This window comes from Lepidothrix coronata, unplaced genomic scaffold (assembly GCF_001604755.1).
Source record: "Lepidothrix coronata isolate B3197 unplaced genomic scaffold, Lepidothrix_coronata-1.0 Scaffold23, whole genome shotgun sequence".
In the NCBI taxonomy this organism is placed as follows: domain Eukaryota; kingdom Metazoa; phylum Chordata; class Aves; order Passeriformes; family Pipridae; genus Lepidothrix; species Lepidothrix coronata.
The window spans coordinates 7660708-7677375 of NW_016690203.1; the positions used below are offsets into that span (position 1 = coordinate 7660708).

Here is a 16668-nt window from a genome sequence, read left to right on the forward strand (position 1 = left end):
GTGACCACAGCCCTGTGAAGTGACCACAACACCTGACAGAAGTGACCACAGCCCTGTGCCTTCTCCATGAGACAGCTCAAGGCCAACAGGTTCCCCTGAACTCTCCTGTGCACAACCCAAGCTTCAGCACAGGACAAACCTGCTGCACTGCCCCAGCACGATGGTAAATCCCAACACTGCACTCAAAGAAATCAAATCAGTTTTAAAAATAGCCTCCAAGCCTGTTCCTGTGACCTTTACCAGAAGAGATTTAAGAATGAATTCAGACTTGGCAAACACATTCCCCAATGTTTTGGAAAGGCTTCAAGATGCTCTGTATTTTCAGCAATAACTGAAACTGTTTCAGACAGAAATCGGTGCTTTCACTGCAGATTCTGGCTCTGCTCTGACATTCCCTGTCACCCCAAAAGGACCCTGACCCATGACATCATTCATTCCAGACCCCAGGGCTGACACTGCTGAGTTCTAGCCAAGATTAAACATTCTCTGATCATTTTGCTGGAATCCTGTGTCCCAAAACTGCAGGGAGCAGGATGAGGTGTCACTCCCAGGTCTGATTTTCCCAGCTTCTCTCACTCTCAACAAGTGCCTTTATGTTCCTCCAGCAACGGTTCCATATAAATTCACACGCACACCCTCTCCACTGGAAAATAAAAATGGTAATGTTTTCCTTACAATTCCCCCCTAAATTACTTTTCATTTTCAATGCCTTATTCATCCCTACAAGGTTCCAGGAAAGAGCTAAATCTGCTGGGAATTTGCTTTCACTTCTGTGACCTCAGCAGCCCAAACAAAGGGCTCTTTCAGGTGCCCTGGCACCGAGCCTGGAGCAGGGGAAGGTCCCTTCCCCCCCCCTCAAGTGCAGTGCCCTGGCAGAGTCCCAAAGCTGGCCCCTGCTCCGGGGTTAAACCATCCCCAGTGCCCTGGATGGAGCCCTGGGAGCAGCTCAGTTCCAGGGCAGGAGCTGGAATGTGGCAGCAGCACAAACACTGGGAGTCGGAGTGTCCTGGCAGATGCCTCGGCCACGGGGAGGTTTGATGACCCCCATTCCAACAGGAACTGACAGAGGGCAGGTTTTGGGGAATGCTGAGAATTTTAATTACCACCTTCAGCTCTGAAACCTGCTCTGTGGTCCCTGATTCACACAGATCTGGCCAACTCTTCTGCCTCGCTGGGAGCCAAAGTGGTGCGTGGAGCAAAACTTCTCAGCTACAGAAGACAAGCCAGTGACATGTGAGTGTTTGATGGGACAAATATTCCTGCTGAACAAAGTGGAATGTCCCAAACTCGCCTGGCATGACGGGACTTGCAGCACTTCAAAAGCTGAAACAATTACCTGAGAAGTTACTCAGCCTTGGCTCGTCCTGGGAAATGATGGGAGCTGCACTTTGGGAGCTCAGGGACATCCCATCCCTGGGAGCAGCATCCCAAGCTCCAGCAGCTCCCAGTGCCTGGGCTAGACTTGGGTTACAGCTTCTTTCCACAGGCACTTCCCTGGAAATGTCCAGGTTGGATGGGACTTGGAGCAACCTGGGCCAGGGGAAGGTGTGGCAGGGGAAGTGCAGGGGGTGGCACTGGATGAGCTTTGAGGTCCCTTCCAATCCAAACCATTCCATGATTCTGTGAAACCCTAAATCCCATTTGTGTCCTACCCAACACCTAAGAACGGGGATAAAACAAAAACCCAGATAATACCAAAGCTTTTCATTCTTCCACCCTTTTTAAGGTCAGACACAGGGACAAGTGGGAATTTATTATTCCATGCTCAGCTTTTTGGATTTGGTCATAATTGTCTCTGGCTACTCTGCTGCAGCTTTACTCTGAGGAGGAGACTCTTGCTCTGCATTTCATCTGAGGGCTATCACAGCTAAAGCAGGTTTGAACACCAGACTGGCATTTTCAGACACACCAAAAAACGAAAACAAAGCTCACGTGGCAAGTCAAAAAAAGCCTCCTGAGCCCCAGCCTTTGCACTGGGGAGCACAGAGAGGTGAGCGTGGCCCTGGGCAGAGTTCAGGGGTGACCAAAGGGATCAAAAAGAGGGAAGAGGGAGAGGGCAGAGAGCTGGGCAGTGCAGGGGATCCCCCCTCACCCCCCCCCAGCCCCCCCAGGTACCCACCGACGTGGATGGGGGCGGGGAACAGCCCGTGCTCGTGCTCCCCCGGGGTGTATTCCAGCTTCTCCTTCTTCAGCTGGATCAGGCGGCTCTTGGGGCTGTGGGGGACAGGACACAACGAGGTCACAACGGGCACCACCCCTGCCCTGGCAAAGGACACAGCTCCCAACGGGCACCACCCCTGCCCTGGCAAAGGACACAGCTCCGGGCTGGGTAAAGGACACTGCTCTGTTCCAGTCACCTCTGGAACATCAGGCAAGGGAATAACAACAGAAACAGCCCCCAAACCCTGACTGCCAGGGTGCCTGGCACACACACTGCTCACAGCCCTTCACAGGGGCATTTTCCTCTTTTCTTCTTTGTTTTTCTCTTTTCTTCTTATTTTCATCTTTTTTTCTTCTTTCCTCTTTTTTCTCTCTTTTTTTCCCCTTTTTTTTCTTTTTCTTTTCTTTTTCTCTTTTTTCTTTTTTTTTCCTCTTTTTTTTTCTTTTTCGCTTTCTCTTTTTTCTTTTTCTCTTTTCTTTTTCTCTTTTTTCATTTTCTCTTTTCTCTTTTTTCTTTTTCTCTTTTTTTATTTTCTCTTTTTTCTTTTTCTCTTTTTTCATTTTTTTCTTTTTCTCTTTTTTCATTTTTTTCTTTTTCTCTTTTAAAATTTTTTTTTCTTTTTCTCTTTTTTCATTTTCTCTTTTTTATTTTTCTCTTTTTTTATTTTCTCTTTTTTTTCTTTTTTTCTCTTTTTTCCTTTTTCTCTTTTTTTTCATTTTCTTTTTTCTTTGTCTCTTTTTTCATTTTTTTTTCCTTTTTCACTTTTTCCATTTTCTCTTTTTTTCTTTTTCTTTTTTTCTTTTTCTTTTTCTCTTTTTTCTTTTTCTCTTTTTTCTTTTTATCTTTTTTATTTTCTCTTTTTTTCCTTTTTCTCTTTTTTTCTTTTTATCTTTTTTTTCTTTTTCTCTTTTTCTCTCTCCTTTTTTTTTTCTTTTTCTCATTTTCCCCCCCTTCTCTTTTTCTCAAGCAACACCTCACGGGACACCATCATCTTTACATGCCCAGCACGTGATACAAAAGCAACAACTAACCCTACACAAATAAAAGACAACCAAGAAATCCCATCTGGTGGCTTTTGGCTGAGGAACTGGACGTGCTCTCCTGCTTTGCTAAGGGCAAATGTTCCTGTGCTGCCCTTCAGAAGGTTGTTCACCAGGGAGAGAACAGAAGTGAGAGTTTAAAAAGCAGTTTTAGAGAAGGGGAGAAGAGGAATATGAATTCAGAGACGCTGGGTGGGTCAGGCAGGTGTCAGCTCCAAAACCTGGCCTTTACAAACATCTCCTTCTGGCCACCGACAGCCCCTGGAAATCAAAACCTGATGTGGTTATATTTAGTGCTGCAACACCCAGGAGAGACTTCTAAATGTCAAATATACCAAAGACTCAATCATATCGAACCCTGCTGAAGTGTCCTGAAGCTTTTTAAGGGATTTACTTTAATAACTGGCTGTACAACTGCAGGCTGACTCAACCAAAAATGGGATATTCTTTAACTTGTGAATGGAAAATGCAAGTTAAAAACAAGTTTTGTGGTACAGATATCAACAACTGGAAATAATCTGGAAGAAACCCTTCCCTGGGAGGGTGGGGAGGCCCTGGCACAGGTTGCCCAGAGAAGCTGTGGCTGCCCCTGGATCCCTGGGAGTGTCCAAGGCCAGGCTGGACAGGGCTTGGAGCAACCTGGGCCAGTGGAAGGTGTCCCTGCCCATGGCAGGGGGTGGAATCAGTTGATCTTTAAGGTCCTTTCCAACCCAAAGCATTCCAGGATTCTCTGAAGGTCAGAAACAGAACTGGTGGCAATAATTTGTGGTTTATATTCTCTTCTTAACCTTTCTGGATTTCTGGTACCTGTTCCACAAGTACAAGTTACTAAACCTTGGATTAAAAGGCTTAATTAGGGGGATTAAAACCCCCCCAACAAAATGCCCCAAACCCAAACCCTGCCCACCCCTCCCATCTTTTATCCTTCCAGGTTGTGCTGCACCAAATCTCCACAACTGGCAGAGAAAGGCCTTAAAAGAACTACTGACAGGACCTGGAAAGCAAGGTCTAATTAAGAGGAAATAGGGATTTTGAAGAGGCAAAGTGTGCCCAAGAGGCAAGCAAACCCTTAAACCAAAGGCAGAGAGCAAAGGGAAAACATTCCATAGGAAGGTGACTTAATTCAACCTAAATGTGCAGCCCCTTAACACACCCACATTCTGTGTAAATGGAAAAATAAAAGTACAATGAATAAACTACAAGGAGGAGCCCAGAGTGAAAGGGAAATGAAGGAGGTGATTGTCTGAAAACACAGAATATCCCATGAATTCCTCCAGGCTCTGTGGACCCTCCTGGGTCAGCCCTGGTCATAAGTGAGAGCATAAAGGGCCTCAAGGCTCGAGGGGTTTCAGAGGAAAGGGCTGAGATGCCAAAAGCAAGCAGAAATATTAGAAGGAAATTAAATATTGAAAGGAAATATCAAAAGGAAAGCAGAAATAAAAAAGGAAATACGCTAAAATCATCAAGTATAAACCACACAGGCAGTTTTATAAACATAAATACCACGTAAAAAAAAAGCTTTGTGACTTCAAAGAGGCCTCTCTGCAGTGTCAAGAAAAGGTGTGTGTTGCCTGTTCCCACTGGGATGGGCCCTTTCAGGCTGGGCTTTGTGGTTGCTCAGAGAAGCTGTGGCTGTTCCTGGATCCCTGGAAGTGTTCAAGGCCAGGCTGGAAAGGGCTTGGAGCAACCTGGGATGGGGGAAGGTGTCCCTGCCCATGGCAGGGGGTGGAACGAGATGAGCTTTGAGGTCCCTCCCAACCCAAAGCACTTCATGATTCCAAGCAAGCCAGTGGGACCAGGGTGAGACCTGGCCAATAACCTGGGAAATGAGACCTGGCCAAAATTCTGGGAAATGAGACCTGGCCAATAACCTGGGAAATGAGTCCTTGCCAATAATCTGGGAAATGAGACCTGGCCAATAACCTGGGAAATGAGACCTGGCCAATAACCTGGGAAATGAGACCTGGCCAAAATTCTGGGAAATGAGACCTTCCAGCAGCCCAGCTACAACAGGGAGCTGGGGGAGGACATTCCTGAGCATCTGACACACTGAAGCCTGGCTACATAAAAGGTTGGACTCGATGATCTCAGAGGTTGGACTTGATGATCCTGGAGGTCTTTTCCAACCTTAATGACTCATTAAGAAACGCTTCTCTCTCTTTAATCCACTGCCTAAAGCTGCCTGGTTCAGCTTCTGACGGGACAAATGTAAAACACCCACTCTGGGAATGGTTCCACCCTCCAGCAGACTGAACTGGGCTCTCTTTGCAAGCTCCCAGGACAGAGCAATGGCCAGGGGATGTTTCTGTGGAAGATGAGAACAGTCAGAGGCTGAAGGTCAGGCTTAGTCTCAAAATGTCAGTCTAAAGTCTCAGGCAAACTGAGAAGGGAACAAAGACCAGAACCACAGTTGTCTTCCCTGTACCTTCATTTCTCCTCATCCCTCTCCTTCCCTTTCTTTCTGTTTCCCCTCTCCAGCTTCCAGTGCCTTCTCCCTACACTCTCACCACGCTGGCTGGGATTAGTTCCCTGTGGAATTACGTTTCTGAGGTGTGGAGCCCAGCTTCTCTCTCTGACCACAGTCTGACAAACACACCAAGTGGGGATGAGCTGGCTTTGCTGCTGGTCTGACTCGGTGTGACTGCAGGGTGAACCACCCCAGGAACCCAGGGGGAGGCTGGATTCCATCCAACCACTATCCCAAGTTCCCTGGACATCAGGCTGGGACAAAGGAAGGGCCAGCACAGGAAAAGGAATAAGCCAAAAAGGTGAGGAGAAAGCACAGCTGATTGTTCCAGTGCAAAGTCAGGCACCTGCTGAACTGCTCATATCAAAATCCTGCTATTGCCCTAAACAATCTACAGCATTTTAGTTCATTGCTAATTCACTAATGACTAAATTTCTTTGGTGAACTGGACTTTGCACTCCTCTAGGAAAGCCACTGCTGGATACAGAGAGTGACTCCTGCCTGAGATCTTCCTTTGTTCTCAAAGCTGCAGCCACACACTGAACCTCCCTCCAGCACCGGATCCATGGAACTCTCCCCGTGGGAGCTGAGGGTTGGGAACACTCCTGTGGAGGCTGCAGCTCCACTGCCCACAAAATTATAGCTGGAAATGGGGTAGAACTGAGACTGCCTCAGGAACCATTCCTTTTGTTCCTGGTTTGTTTGCAAGGAATCAAACTCTGAGCTCTCCTCACCGGATTTGAGTGAGGTTTCTGCACAGAGGTGAGGTGGAGGGAAGTCCTGCTGAGGCAAACTGCACGTGGCTGAAGAGAAATGAAGCAGTTTAAAAATATCTGTTAAAACTGGCTGTTTAAATCTCTTTTAACAGTCAAATAACACTGGCCAGGCCAGGCCAAACCTTTCCTGTGCTGCTGGATGTGACTGATGCAGGGAGAGGCTGGAACTTTGAACAGCAAACCTCAGCACAACTTTCACTGGCTCCTCGTGGCATTTTAGGGAATATTTAGGAAGGATGAAATGGAGAAGGAAAATGGCCCTTAAGGCAAAGTGTCTGCAGGTGAACAGTGCAAACAGAGCTACAGAAAACCAGGGGTTAAAACCCACCAAGAGGCACAGGGAGTGTGGGAATGGGGACAGAAAGCAGCACTAGAGGGTGCCCCACGATCACAGAGCTCCCTTTGCCTCCTCCACTCAGACCAGGTTTCCCAAATCCTCCAGCAGGAAGTTACATAAATAGTGGGATAACAAGATGAACTTCTGCTCTCCTCCTGCACTGCCAGATGTCTGCCCTGGCAGCAGAACTGGAACAGCACGTTAAATCAGCAGAGGATCTGATTAAAAAAGTGACTGTTGCTCTGTGGATTTAGTTTGCTGAACCAACCTGGTAAAGTCACTTCTGCTGAACCAACTGGGTAAAGGAGTGACCCAGTCAGAAGTGACTCCTTCACCCAGTTGGTTCAGCAAACTAAACCCAGAGTGACTGAGGAAGAGAAGACTCTCTCAGCTCCTCTCTAAGGCAACAGAGCTAATTCTCAGATTTGGCTGCTGAGTGATGGGTGGAGCAGTGACAGACCATCCAAGTGTTAAAGTTTCAGCACATCTGATTTCCAACACAAGTGGCCAAACACTTTGGTCAGACTCAGATCTTTCTTTCTTCTCCTTAAAGAGTCTTGATCCTTTCATCACTTGATCTTTGATCCATGACAAAGATGCCTTCATTCCACTGTGGACAGGGAACACACCAGGAGCAGCTGATGGACTGCACTGGCAGCTTCCCAGTGGGCTCTGTAACATTTTTACGTGACAAAGTGAGAAGGTGCCAAATTTTCTCTCTTTTCAGCCTGTCAGATCCCATCACAACAGGAGCACGAATGCCTGACTTCAACACATTTGTTCAGATGGCTGCAGGAAACGTGAGTGACTACAAAGGGAAGGGGAAGGAGGAGGTGTCCACGTCCTAATGGACACCAGGCTGTGAGACAGTGGGAAAAAGTGAAGGAATGCTGGATTTCTACCCTAAACATCTCACAGAAAATGGAGATGAACTTCACTGAGCTGTGAAAGGGACTGGGTGCATATCTGGAATTCCTTCACACACAAGATGAGCAGTTGTCCCATTCAGCCAGTGAAAACAGGGATCTAAGAGCCCCTTTCCTGCAGACACTGTGCTCAGCACCTGCACACACCCAGCTCTCCCAGCCCCCTCAGAACTGCTGAATGAAGCTCTCACCTTCTTCAAAGTCAACACCAGAAACTCTTCCAGGCTGCTCAAGGCTGCTTTCTGACTGGGGTTGCCTTTCACATCTCCACTGCCTCGGGTTCTGACAATTACCACGTGCCTGATTTTTCACAGGCCTCAGTTAAGCTGATGTTTTATTTCAGCTCCTCATTAGCAGCAGCTCTTAATGGCTGAGGGTGAAAGGAGAGAGTTTGCAGTGGACTGTCAGAGAGCAGCTTTACTTACTCTGTTGTTTTGTACACGTCAGAGTAGAGCCCTGCCTTCTGGTACTTCTTCTTTGGGGGTCGAGGGGCTTTCTTCTCACGCTGGGGCAGAGCAGGCAAAGGCTGCTCAGGGTTCTCAGGCTCAGGTGGTTTCCCAAGGGCATCCTGTGGACTGGGAGGTTCAGCTACTGGCTCAGAAAAACTGGAAGGAAAGAGTAAAGATTAAAGATTACCTTGCAATAAAGATTCCCTCACCAGATTTCATTATTCCTCTCTGTTGTCTGCTCAGCAGAAAAAGTCTATGAATTAACAGTTAATTCAACAGTCTCAGCTATTTAAAAAAAATGCAACGACGACCACGATCAAGTGGGGGGTTAAGCATAATCTGAAGAAATGTACAATATTTTTGTAGTAACATTATTAGTTATTACAAAAAGAATGTTGTTTGTACTGCTAATGTTTATCCCTTGGAGCCTCAGTTGAGTAATTCAGAAGGCAGCTCATGCTCTCTGCCTCTGGACTCTAAAAATAGTGTGTGGTAACCCTTTCCTTGGCCTTCAGGAGAGTCACAGAGCAGCCCCTGAACCCATTTCTGGAAAGGAAAACTTCTGATCTGATTGTTGATGACTCTGGGGACAAGTATGAGAAGAATAGATCAGAGAGGGATTCCTGGTGTGGTACTTTGTTAGTGACTGCAGAGGGGCACCCCTTACCTCCTCCTTGCTGCCTTGGCTTTACTCTTCACTCTGTGCACCAAGTGATCTCACCTCACACCCTGTGTCTGGCTGTGATCTACCCTGGTAACACTCCAGAGTTCCCACAACTCTTCAGATTTCCTTACTCCACACAGGAGGAAGGAACAACCTGTGGCACCTCAGCAGTAACCCCGTTACAGACTCATTAAACTTACCCTTCACCAACACAACCAAGAACTTGCTTCACTTGAGCCACAAGCACAGAACCAACAGTTTTAGGTCCCCAGAGACCCCATCCTGTTTTGGGGTGTGTTCAGTGCCTGAGGGAGGCCTGGAGCACACTAAAACACGTTGATTCCCTCTAAACTGAGCTCCTTAGTAAAAGCAGATCGTTACACGTGCTTGGTGAGATTCAGAGGAATCCCTGAGCAGAGGGTTCCCTCACGGACTGAAACGTTATAAAATCATTAAGGGGACAAAACTGCAAGGGAATCACCTCTTATTGCTCTCCTGTTCATCCTCAGGCAAAGACTTGTGCCTCTTCCTGGCCTGTTCCTCCGGCAGCCACCTCTTCCTCTTCCAGCCCTTGCGGTGCTCGGGGTTCAGGTTCACGCTCTGCACCACGGCCTCGATGACGTCCGTGATGGTGTCAGGGCCCAGGTGCAGGGGGCTGCTGCTCGGCTCTCTGTTCTCCAGCTCCTGGCTGACCAGCCTGTGGGCCTGGAAGGCCTGCATGGACACCACGGCCTGCAGTGGGTACTTCCTCGGCCGCCCCGGCCGCCGCTTCACGAAGTTGTTCCCGGTCCGCGACTGCCTCTGCAGCTTTTTGGCCTTCAGGATCTTATTGACGTGGTCCAGATTTTTTTTTGTGGCCAGGATCTTGTTGTAATTGCACATTTTCCTCGCTTGGCGCTGCATGGCCTCCACCACGCTCCTCTTGAGGTGCCTCGGGGAGTAGCTGCCGGGCAGCCGCTCCGACAGGAGGGAGATGCTGTCGCTGCAGGAGCTGCTGGGAATGGCCGGAGCCACCAGGTTGTCCTGCTTGCCCAGAGCTCTCTCCCTGGAGTGGTTCCGAGCGGGGCTGGCTGAGGGTGGCACGTTGGCCATCACGGCTTCCAGGGTCTTGTCCAGCGCGGGCGGGCCCTCCTGTGCCATGCGCTGGAGCAGAGTGTCCACCGAGTCCTCGGCAGCCGGGGCCAGGCGGGCGCTCCGGGCCGGCACCGACATCCCTGGAACACAGACACGGCCTGAGGCAAAGCTGGGCTGGCACTGGGAAGAGTCAGAACTGAAACACGTCAACTGAACGAACGGACGGCGTTCCGTGCCCTGGGACTGCCCATGTTCCACGACAAGACACCGATTTCCACCCGTGACCCCCCTCCCTCCAGAGGGAAGGAGACACTTCACATCATCAGTTTTAACATGAACAACTATCAACAGCGATTTCCTCTTTATTCACACTCAGCCCCTTCCAAGAGCAAAAAGCAACGAGGGTTCACACAATCCAGAACTCAAGTTTCCTTCTATTCGACACTAAAAGTGTCTCCACACATAAAAATTCAACCCTGATAAAAACTGAGGAACATCTTAAATGTTTTTAAACCACTTTTCCTGTTTTGTTTGGGGTTTTTTTTATGGTTTGGAAGCACTGAAACAACTTTTTCATTGCTGTTGCAGGTTTTTTATCAAAAATACAAGCCTAATGAGAACTGATTGGATAAAGGTAAATCAAAATATCTGGACAAAAGAGAAAGGCTAATCTACGAAGGAAGTAAATTTAGATCTCACTTTTAAAACTGTTATATGCTTTAGAGCTGCAGACTGGTGTTTGAAAAGGAGAATTTCCAGGTCAACCGTGTAGATTATGCTGCATTAAAAAAGGGATTTGTTCCAAACTCAGAGCTTCCCAAAGCTGCCCTGCTGCTCCTCAGTGATAACATTCCACCAGAAGAAACCCTGCTCTTCCTGGAATGAAATGGATGCTGCCTCCTCATAAATATATCACAACTGCACATTAGCACTGACAAAACGTTGCAGCAATTGTGGCCAATTATTCAGATCAGATCTGCTTAACCCAGCGGGGCCCAGGCTGGAGCCTGAGCAGTCTGGTGTCCAGGGAACTGTCACAGGGAAGAGCACAAGGTGCTGTAGGAAGGGTTCTACCTTTGACAGAAGGGAGGTTATTTGTGAGTTGACAGAGACAAAGCACAACCAGTTTAAATGTTTTCCAGCCCCAGGGCTCGCTGGTCCCAGGGTGCTGCTCTGGAGAAATGGAATCCTCACTGTGATTCCAAAGCCAGGGATTTTAAGTGCAGAAGAGAAGGTGCTTCAGAGAGTTTGGGGGAGGAAGAGGAGGAAGAGCAAAGCACGTTTCAAAAATCCCCCTCTGACCAACGTCCCTCCTGGTGACAAAGGACAAGAGAGGCCTCCTGTGAGCTGACTGTGAGCACCTGCACAGCCCCAACAGCTCCAAACCAACCCAGATTTACACCTCCAGCTTTCCATTTCAGATGGAATAACCAAGATAAATCACCCTTTGCTTTCTCGTGGCCTTTAAAGGCACGTGGGGGCTCCTCACAGAACCCACCTGCCAGCACAGCAACCCTCACCCGGCCTGCTGGGTGTCCTGGAAGCAGAGCTGCTGCTTGGGAACGGCTCCAGAGGGATGGGACACTCCAGGCTCCGATCCCAGGGCCAGCTGCAGCCCTCTGACAAACCCCCTGAAATCCCACATGCATTCCAGATCCACGGAAAACACAACAATGGCCGGTCCTTTCAGCTGCATCATCGACTCTGGAGCTGATAAACTCGTGATTCATGTCATTCCAATGCTCCTGCACAAAACACTCCCGAGCTTTTAACACTTCCCATCCCCAGAGTTACACTGAGGCAGCTCCCCTTTCCAGTGAGTGAGAAGAAGGTGGATGAGCCAGAGGAAAAGGGGAGATCCCTTCCCCACTGCTGAGGATTTTGCAGCCTGTACTGAATGCAGCACGGGTTGCAAACATCTGCTTAAAGGGGGGAGGAAACAGTTTTGGCACATTCTTGCTAGATGGGAATCCCAACTGTCCTGGAAGTACCAATCCCAAGGGTTCACCACATTTTGCAGTCACTTTGGGTGTCTAAGGATGTCTGAATTCTGCAATCAGGAGTGTTTCTACAACTGGGCTTCTTACAAAATGGGTCAACACGCTGGATGTCCCTCTGTCCAACCTCAGGGAAGCTCCCATTCCATCTTTACAGAATCCCAGAACAGTTTGGGTTGGAAGGGACCTTAACTCTCGGGGATGGTCCTGTGCAGGGCTAAGGGTTGGACCTGATGATCCTTATGGGTCCCTTCCAACCCAGCATACTCTGGGATTCTGTGTTCCCATCCCACCCCCTGCAATGGGCAGGGACTCCTTCCCCTGCCCATGGAAGGAGTGGAATCTCGCCAGTCTTTCCTGTCAGGGTCTGGTTCATCACACATTTCACAGCTGGATGGTAACATGCAGGAAATGAAGGTTTTCAGATCTTCCCCGTCACAGCTTGATCCATAAATTTGACATTGTCCCAGGGGTGAAAACGTGACTGTCAGGAACACACACACGTCCACACACAGGTGAGCTCCTTACAAAAGAGAGCCCAAATACACAGAATCACAGAATCATGGAATTGTTAATGTTGGAAAAGAGCTCCAAGACCATCCAGTCCAATCTTTGTCCCATCCTCACCTTGTCCCCCAGCCCAGAGCACTCAGTGTCACTTCCACTCCTTCCTTGGATACATCCAGGGGTGGAGATTCAAAACCTCCCAGGAGCCCATTCCAATCCTTAACAACCATTTCCAGCAAGAAATTCCTCCTCATGTCCAACCTGCCCCTCCCCTGGCACAGCTTGAGGCTGTTCCCTCTCATCCCATCCCTTGTTTCCTGGGAGCAGAGCCCAACCTCCCCCCAGCTCCCCCCTCCTGCCAGGGAGCTGCAGAGCCAGAAGGTCCCCCCTGAGCCCCCTTTTCTCCAGGCTGAGCCCCCCCAGCTCCCTCAGCTGCTCCTGCTGCTCCAGCCCCTTTCCCAGCTCCATTGACCCATCAGGAGGGAGAACCTTTCCCTTCCTCATGATCCTCAAGCAGTGACGTGCAGGGAACGTCATCCCACGGCCGAGGAAGCTGTTCCACATCCTGCTGCACAAATCTGCTCAGCTGCCCCAGGACTGGGCACCCCACACTCGTCCTCACTTGATGGACCCGATGAGGTGGTACCAGAGCTCCTGTCAGCACTTCCATCCCTCTCCCAGGATCGTTCCTGACCTGCCTGGGGGCGTGCACAGCTGTATCATCAGTGATAACGGGATGAGCAGTGTGTCATCCTCCATCACCTGGGCAGGATTCCCACCTGTGAGGAGGAAAACCCAACAGCACAGCCCTGACCCTGCCGGGGCAGAAACCCTCCAGAGCAGCACAGGAGTCAGGCTCTTCCTCAGGAATTCATTCATTCCTCTAAGTCATGGATTAATTGCAATGTCACAGCTCTTGAGAACATTAAAGCCCTGAGCTTCACAAGGCCTAACTCACCCTGGTGAGGAGCCAAACCTCTCCCTGCCGTAGCTGTGCTGCCCCTTCTCAAGTCTCCCTGTTCTACACCCAGTCCACAGCACTTGGATCCCAAAATACCAGTGGAAAACCCCGTCCTCCCCACGAGCTGAAGTCCCCACAGCGATGCTGCGCCGGGCGCGTGTCCCAGTGAGGTCTGAGCTCAGCACTGCTCCCAGACCAAGGCCCCCGAGCACGACTTGCCTGGAGGAGACGTGCTCTCCGACGTGGATCTCTTCCTGGAAGGGCTGCAGTTTGTGCTCTCCGACGGCCTCTGCGAGGGTTTGTCCTGGGCTGGCAAAGTGCCTGAGGGACAGAGCGGGGAGAAGCACAGGAACCATCAGCTCACTCTGGCAGCACCAACCCAGTGCTGAATATTCCAACTGGCTCTGAGGTTTGGCTTTGGGAACACTTCTGTGCCTGCTGAACGCAGGGTGGAAAAGGAACACCAAGAAGGAATTCCTCACAGGCTGATGGAACAGGCAGGGCAGTGAACAAGCCATGAGTAAAACCAGGTAATAACTTCAGCATGAGTTTTTATGGGAAAGAAAAGAGAAAACCCTCATACCCCTACTTTCAAATGAACCCCATGGCTTCATTCCTTGATTTTCAGGGAAGAGTTTGGAAAGGAACCCTGTGGATTATCTATGCCATCCACTCTGCTCAAAGCAGGGTCAGCTAGAGCAGGGTGCTCAGGGCCACCACGTGGGGTTTCCCACATCTCCAAGGGATTCCACAACCCTCACCCTCACTGTGAACACTGTGCCAACAAACTTCCCTGAACTTCATCCCGTTCCCTGTGCCCCTCTCCTGTCACTGGGCACCACCAGCACCAGTGTGGCTCCTTCTTCTTCGTTCCCTCCCATCCAGCACATGGACACACTGGGAAGAGCTCCCTCTGCATCCTCTGTTCCAGGCTGGCCGATCCCAGCTCTCCCAGCCTCAAATCTCAGCTCTCCCAACCTCTCTGGATAAATGATCCCAGCTCTCCCAGCCTCTCTGGACAAATGATCCCAGCTCTCCCAGCTCTCTGATGACCAATCCCAGCTCTCCCAGCTCTCTGGATAAATGATCCCAGCTCTCCCAGCTCTCTGATGATCCATCCCAGCTCTCCCAGCTTTCTATATAAATGATCCCAGCTCTCCCAGCCTCTCTGGATGACTGATCCCAGCTCTCCCAGCCTCTCTGATGACTGATCCCAGCTCTCTCAGCTCTCTGGATGACTGATCCCAGCTCTCCCAGCCCTCCTGGATGACACAGGCTCCAATCCCCTGGTTGTCTCTGTGGCTCTCCACCAGACTCAGTATTTCCACGCCTCTCTTGGACTGGGGATCCCAGAGCCATTCCAGATGTGGCCTCTCCAGGGCAGAGCAGTGGGAATAACATCCCCCTTGACCTGCTGGAGGTGCTCTCCAAAACCCAGCTCACGATGCTTTTAAAATTTGAAAATTCTTTAGATTTGTCCCTTGTTATTGCTGCTTTTCCTCCTCGAGATCCCATCACGTAAAAACCCCCAAATATCCCTGTTTCATGTAAAAACCCCAAATATTTCTGTGTCAGTGCATCACAGCAGAGCTGTGAAAGCCCCAGGGCCTAAACAAGTGAGGATGATGATTATCTGCACACAAACCAGCACTGCATTTGAGGCACCTGCAAAACACGTTTCCCTCTGTGTTCTGACTGCACAGGGCTTGCTGTTACTTGCTAAATCCCTGGATGATGCCATCGGGCAGCAGGAAGCACAGTTACCATTATTTGAGTTAAACCCATTTTCAGAGAGCTACAGAAGCCCCACGACTGCTGCAGGGTGAGGAGACAAGGCTGGTCGGGGCAGCTTTGAGCAAAGACCTATTCCTGTCCCCCTTCTTACACATCAATATTTTCTTACTGTAACTTGTTGTGTTTTCCTAAGCTTTGAAGAATCCCGATTACTCTCGAAAGCAAAGGCTGTGGGAGCTGTTAAAATGCCACGGAAAAAACCCGTGTGTTGCAATTATGAAAATGCCGAGACATTAAAAATCCAGAGGTTTGCACGAAACCCCAGGGAAAGCACAAAGGCACGTGGCAGCACGTGAGGAGAATGTGCAGGTCCTGCAAACATCCAGGAGTCACCAAATCCAGGGCGCAGCAGGACAGAGTTTTGTTGTTCCCCTTCAGGACACGGCTCAGGATGAACGAGCTCAGTGCTGCCTGTTTGGTTCCCAGCTCCTCCCTCCCTCCCAAACTCCACCAAAAGGAGACAGGGGGACACTGAAGTCCTGCCCAAACTCAAGGCCTGTGATTCCCCTGAAATTCCTGTCAGGGCAAGGAATCCTGAAATTCCCTGCCCATGTCCATGGGCTTCAACACCCAAGAGAGACCCTGAGGGTGTGCAGCGATGGCAGGATCCCTGAATGCACCAAACTGATTCACCAGAATCTCTGGGGAAATCTCCTTTGAGATCCTCTCTTGCCTCAAAGTTTGGAATTTTTGTGATCCTGGGCACTCTCAGCTCCTGGTGAGGGGCTCCATTGGTGGAGGGAATGAACAACAGCACTTTTTTCCAAGGATTCCAACTCCTTGACAGGGCAGAGGGATGGCTTCCTTTCTCCTCAACAAGGGTACCATCACAAGGCTCCTGTTGTTATTATTATTATTATTATTATTATTAACTTTATTTCAATCATTAAAGAGCTCTTAACCCCCGAGTTTCACCTCACTCCAAGGCCCCTGCCCACCCCTCCAGGCTGGGGGGGCTGCAGGGTGCTGGGCTGCCAGGGCTTAAACCACGAGCAGGATCCTCCCAGGGGGAATTTCCCTCCTAAGGAACTCCAGGATCCACTGATTCCATAAAGGGCAGGCTAAACAAGGGCCCCGGGAGCCGGGACTAAAGAAAATTAAACAGTGGGAATAAGTGCCCGGAGCAGGACCGGGCTGTAATTCCTAACCGGGAATAAAAAGAGGGAGAAGGCTTTGGAGGCCGCGGGGGTGGCACAGCCCGGGGGTGGCACAGCCCGGGGGTGGCACAGCCCGGGAATGTCGCGGTCCCTGCGGACCCCCCGACCTGCCCCGTGTCCCCCGCACCGAGCGGGGCGCGGCCCAGGAGCGGCGGGGCCGGCAGGGGGCGCTGCTTCCCGCCGGTCCCGGGGGAGGGAACGGGAACGGGAACGGGAATGGGAATGGGAACGGGAATGGGAACGGGGATGGGAATGGGAACGCGAATGGGAACGGGAATGGGAATGGGAACGGGAATGGGAATGGGAACGGGAATGGGAATGGGAACGGGAATGGGAACGGGAATGGGAACGGGAACGG

At 50.1% G+C, this 16668-nt stretch overlaps 1 protein-coding gene across 1 annotated transcript in view; it reads right to left on the reverse strand.

The window, feature by feature from the left end:
• Positions 1-16668, reverse strand: part of ASH1L (ASH1 like histone lysine methyltransferase) — a 57206-nt gene that overhangs the window by 24010 nt on the left and 16528 nt on the right. The window contains exons 3-6 of the mRNA XM_017808470.1: positions 13579-13680; positions 9302-10034; positions 8133-8312; positions 2120-2214 (exon numbers count right to left, since the gene is read on the reverse strand). Coding sequence (XP_017663959.1) covers positions 2120-2214; positions 8133-8312; positions 9302-10034; positions 13579-13680 — 1110 coding nt within the window. The remainder of the gene's footprint in view (positions 1-2119; positions 2215-8132; positions 8313-9301; positions 10035-13578; positions 13681-16668) is intronic.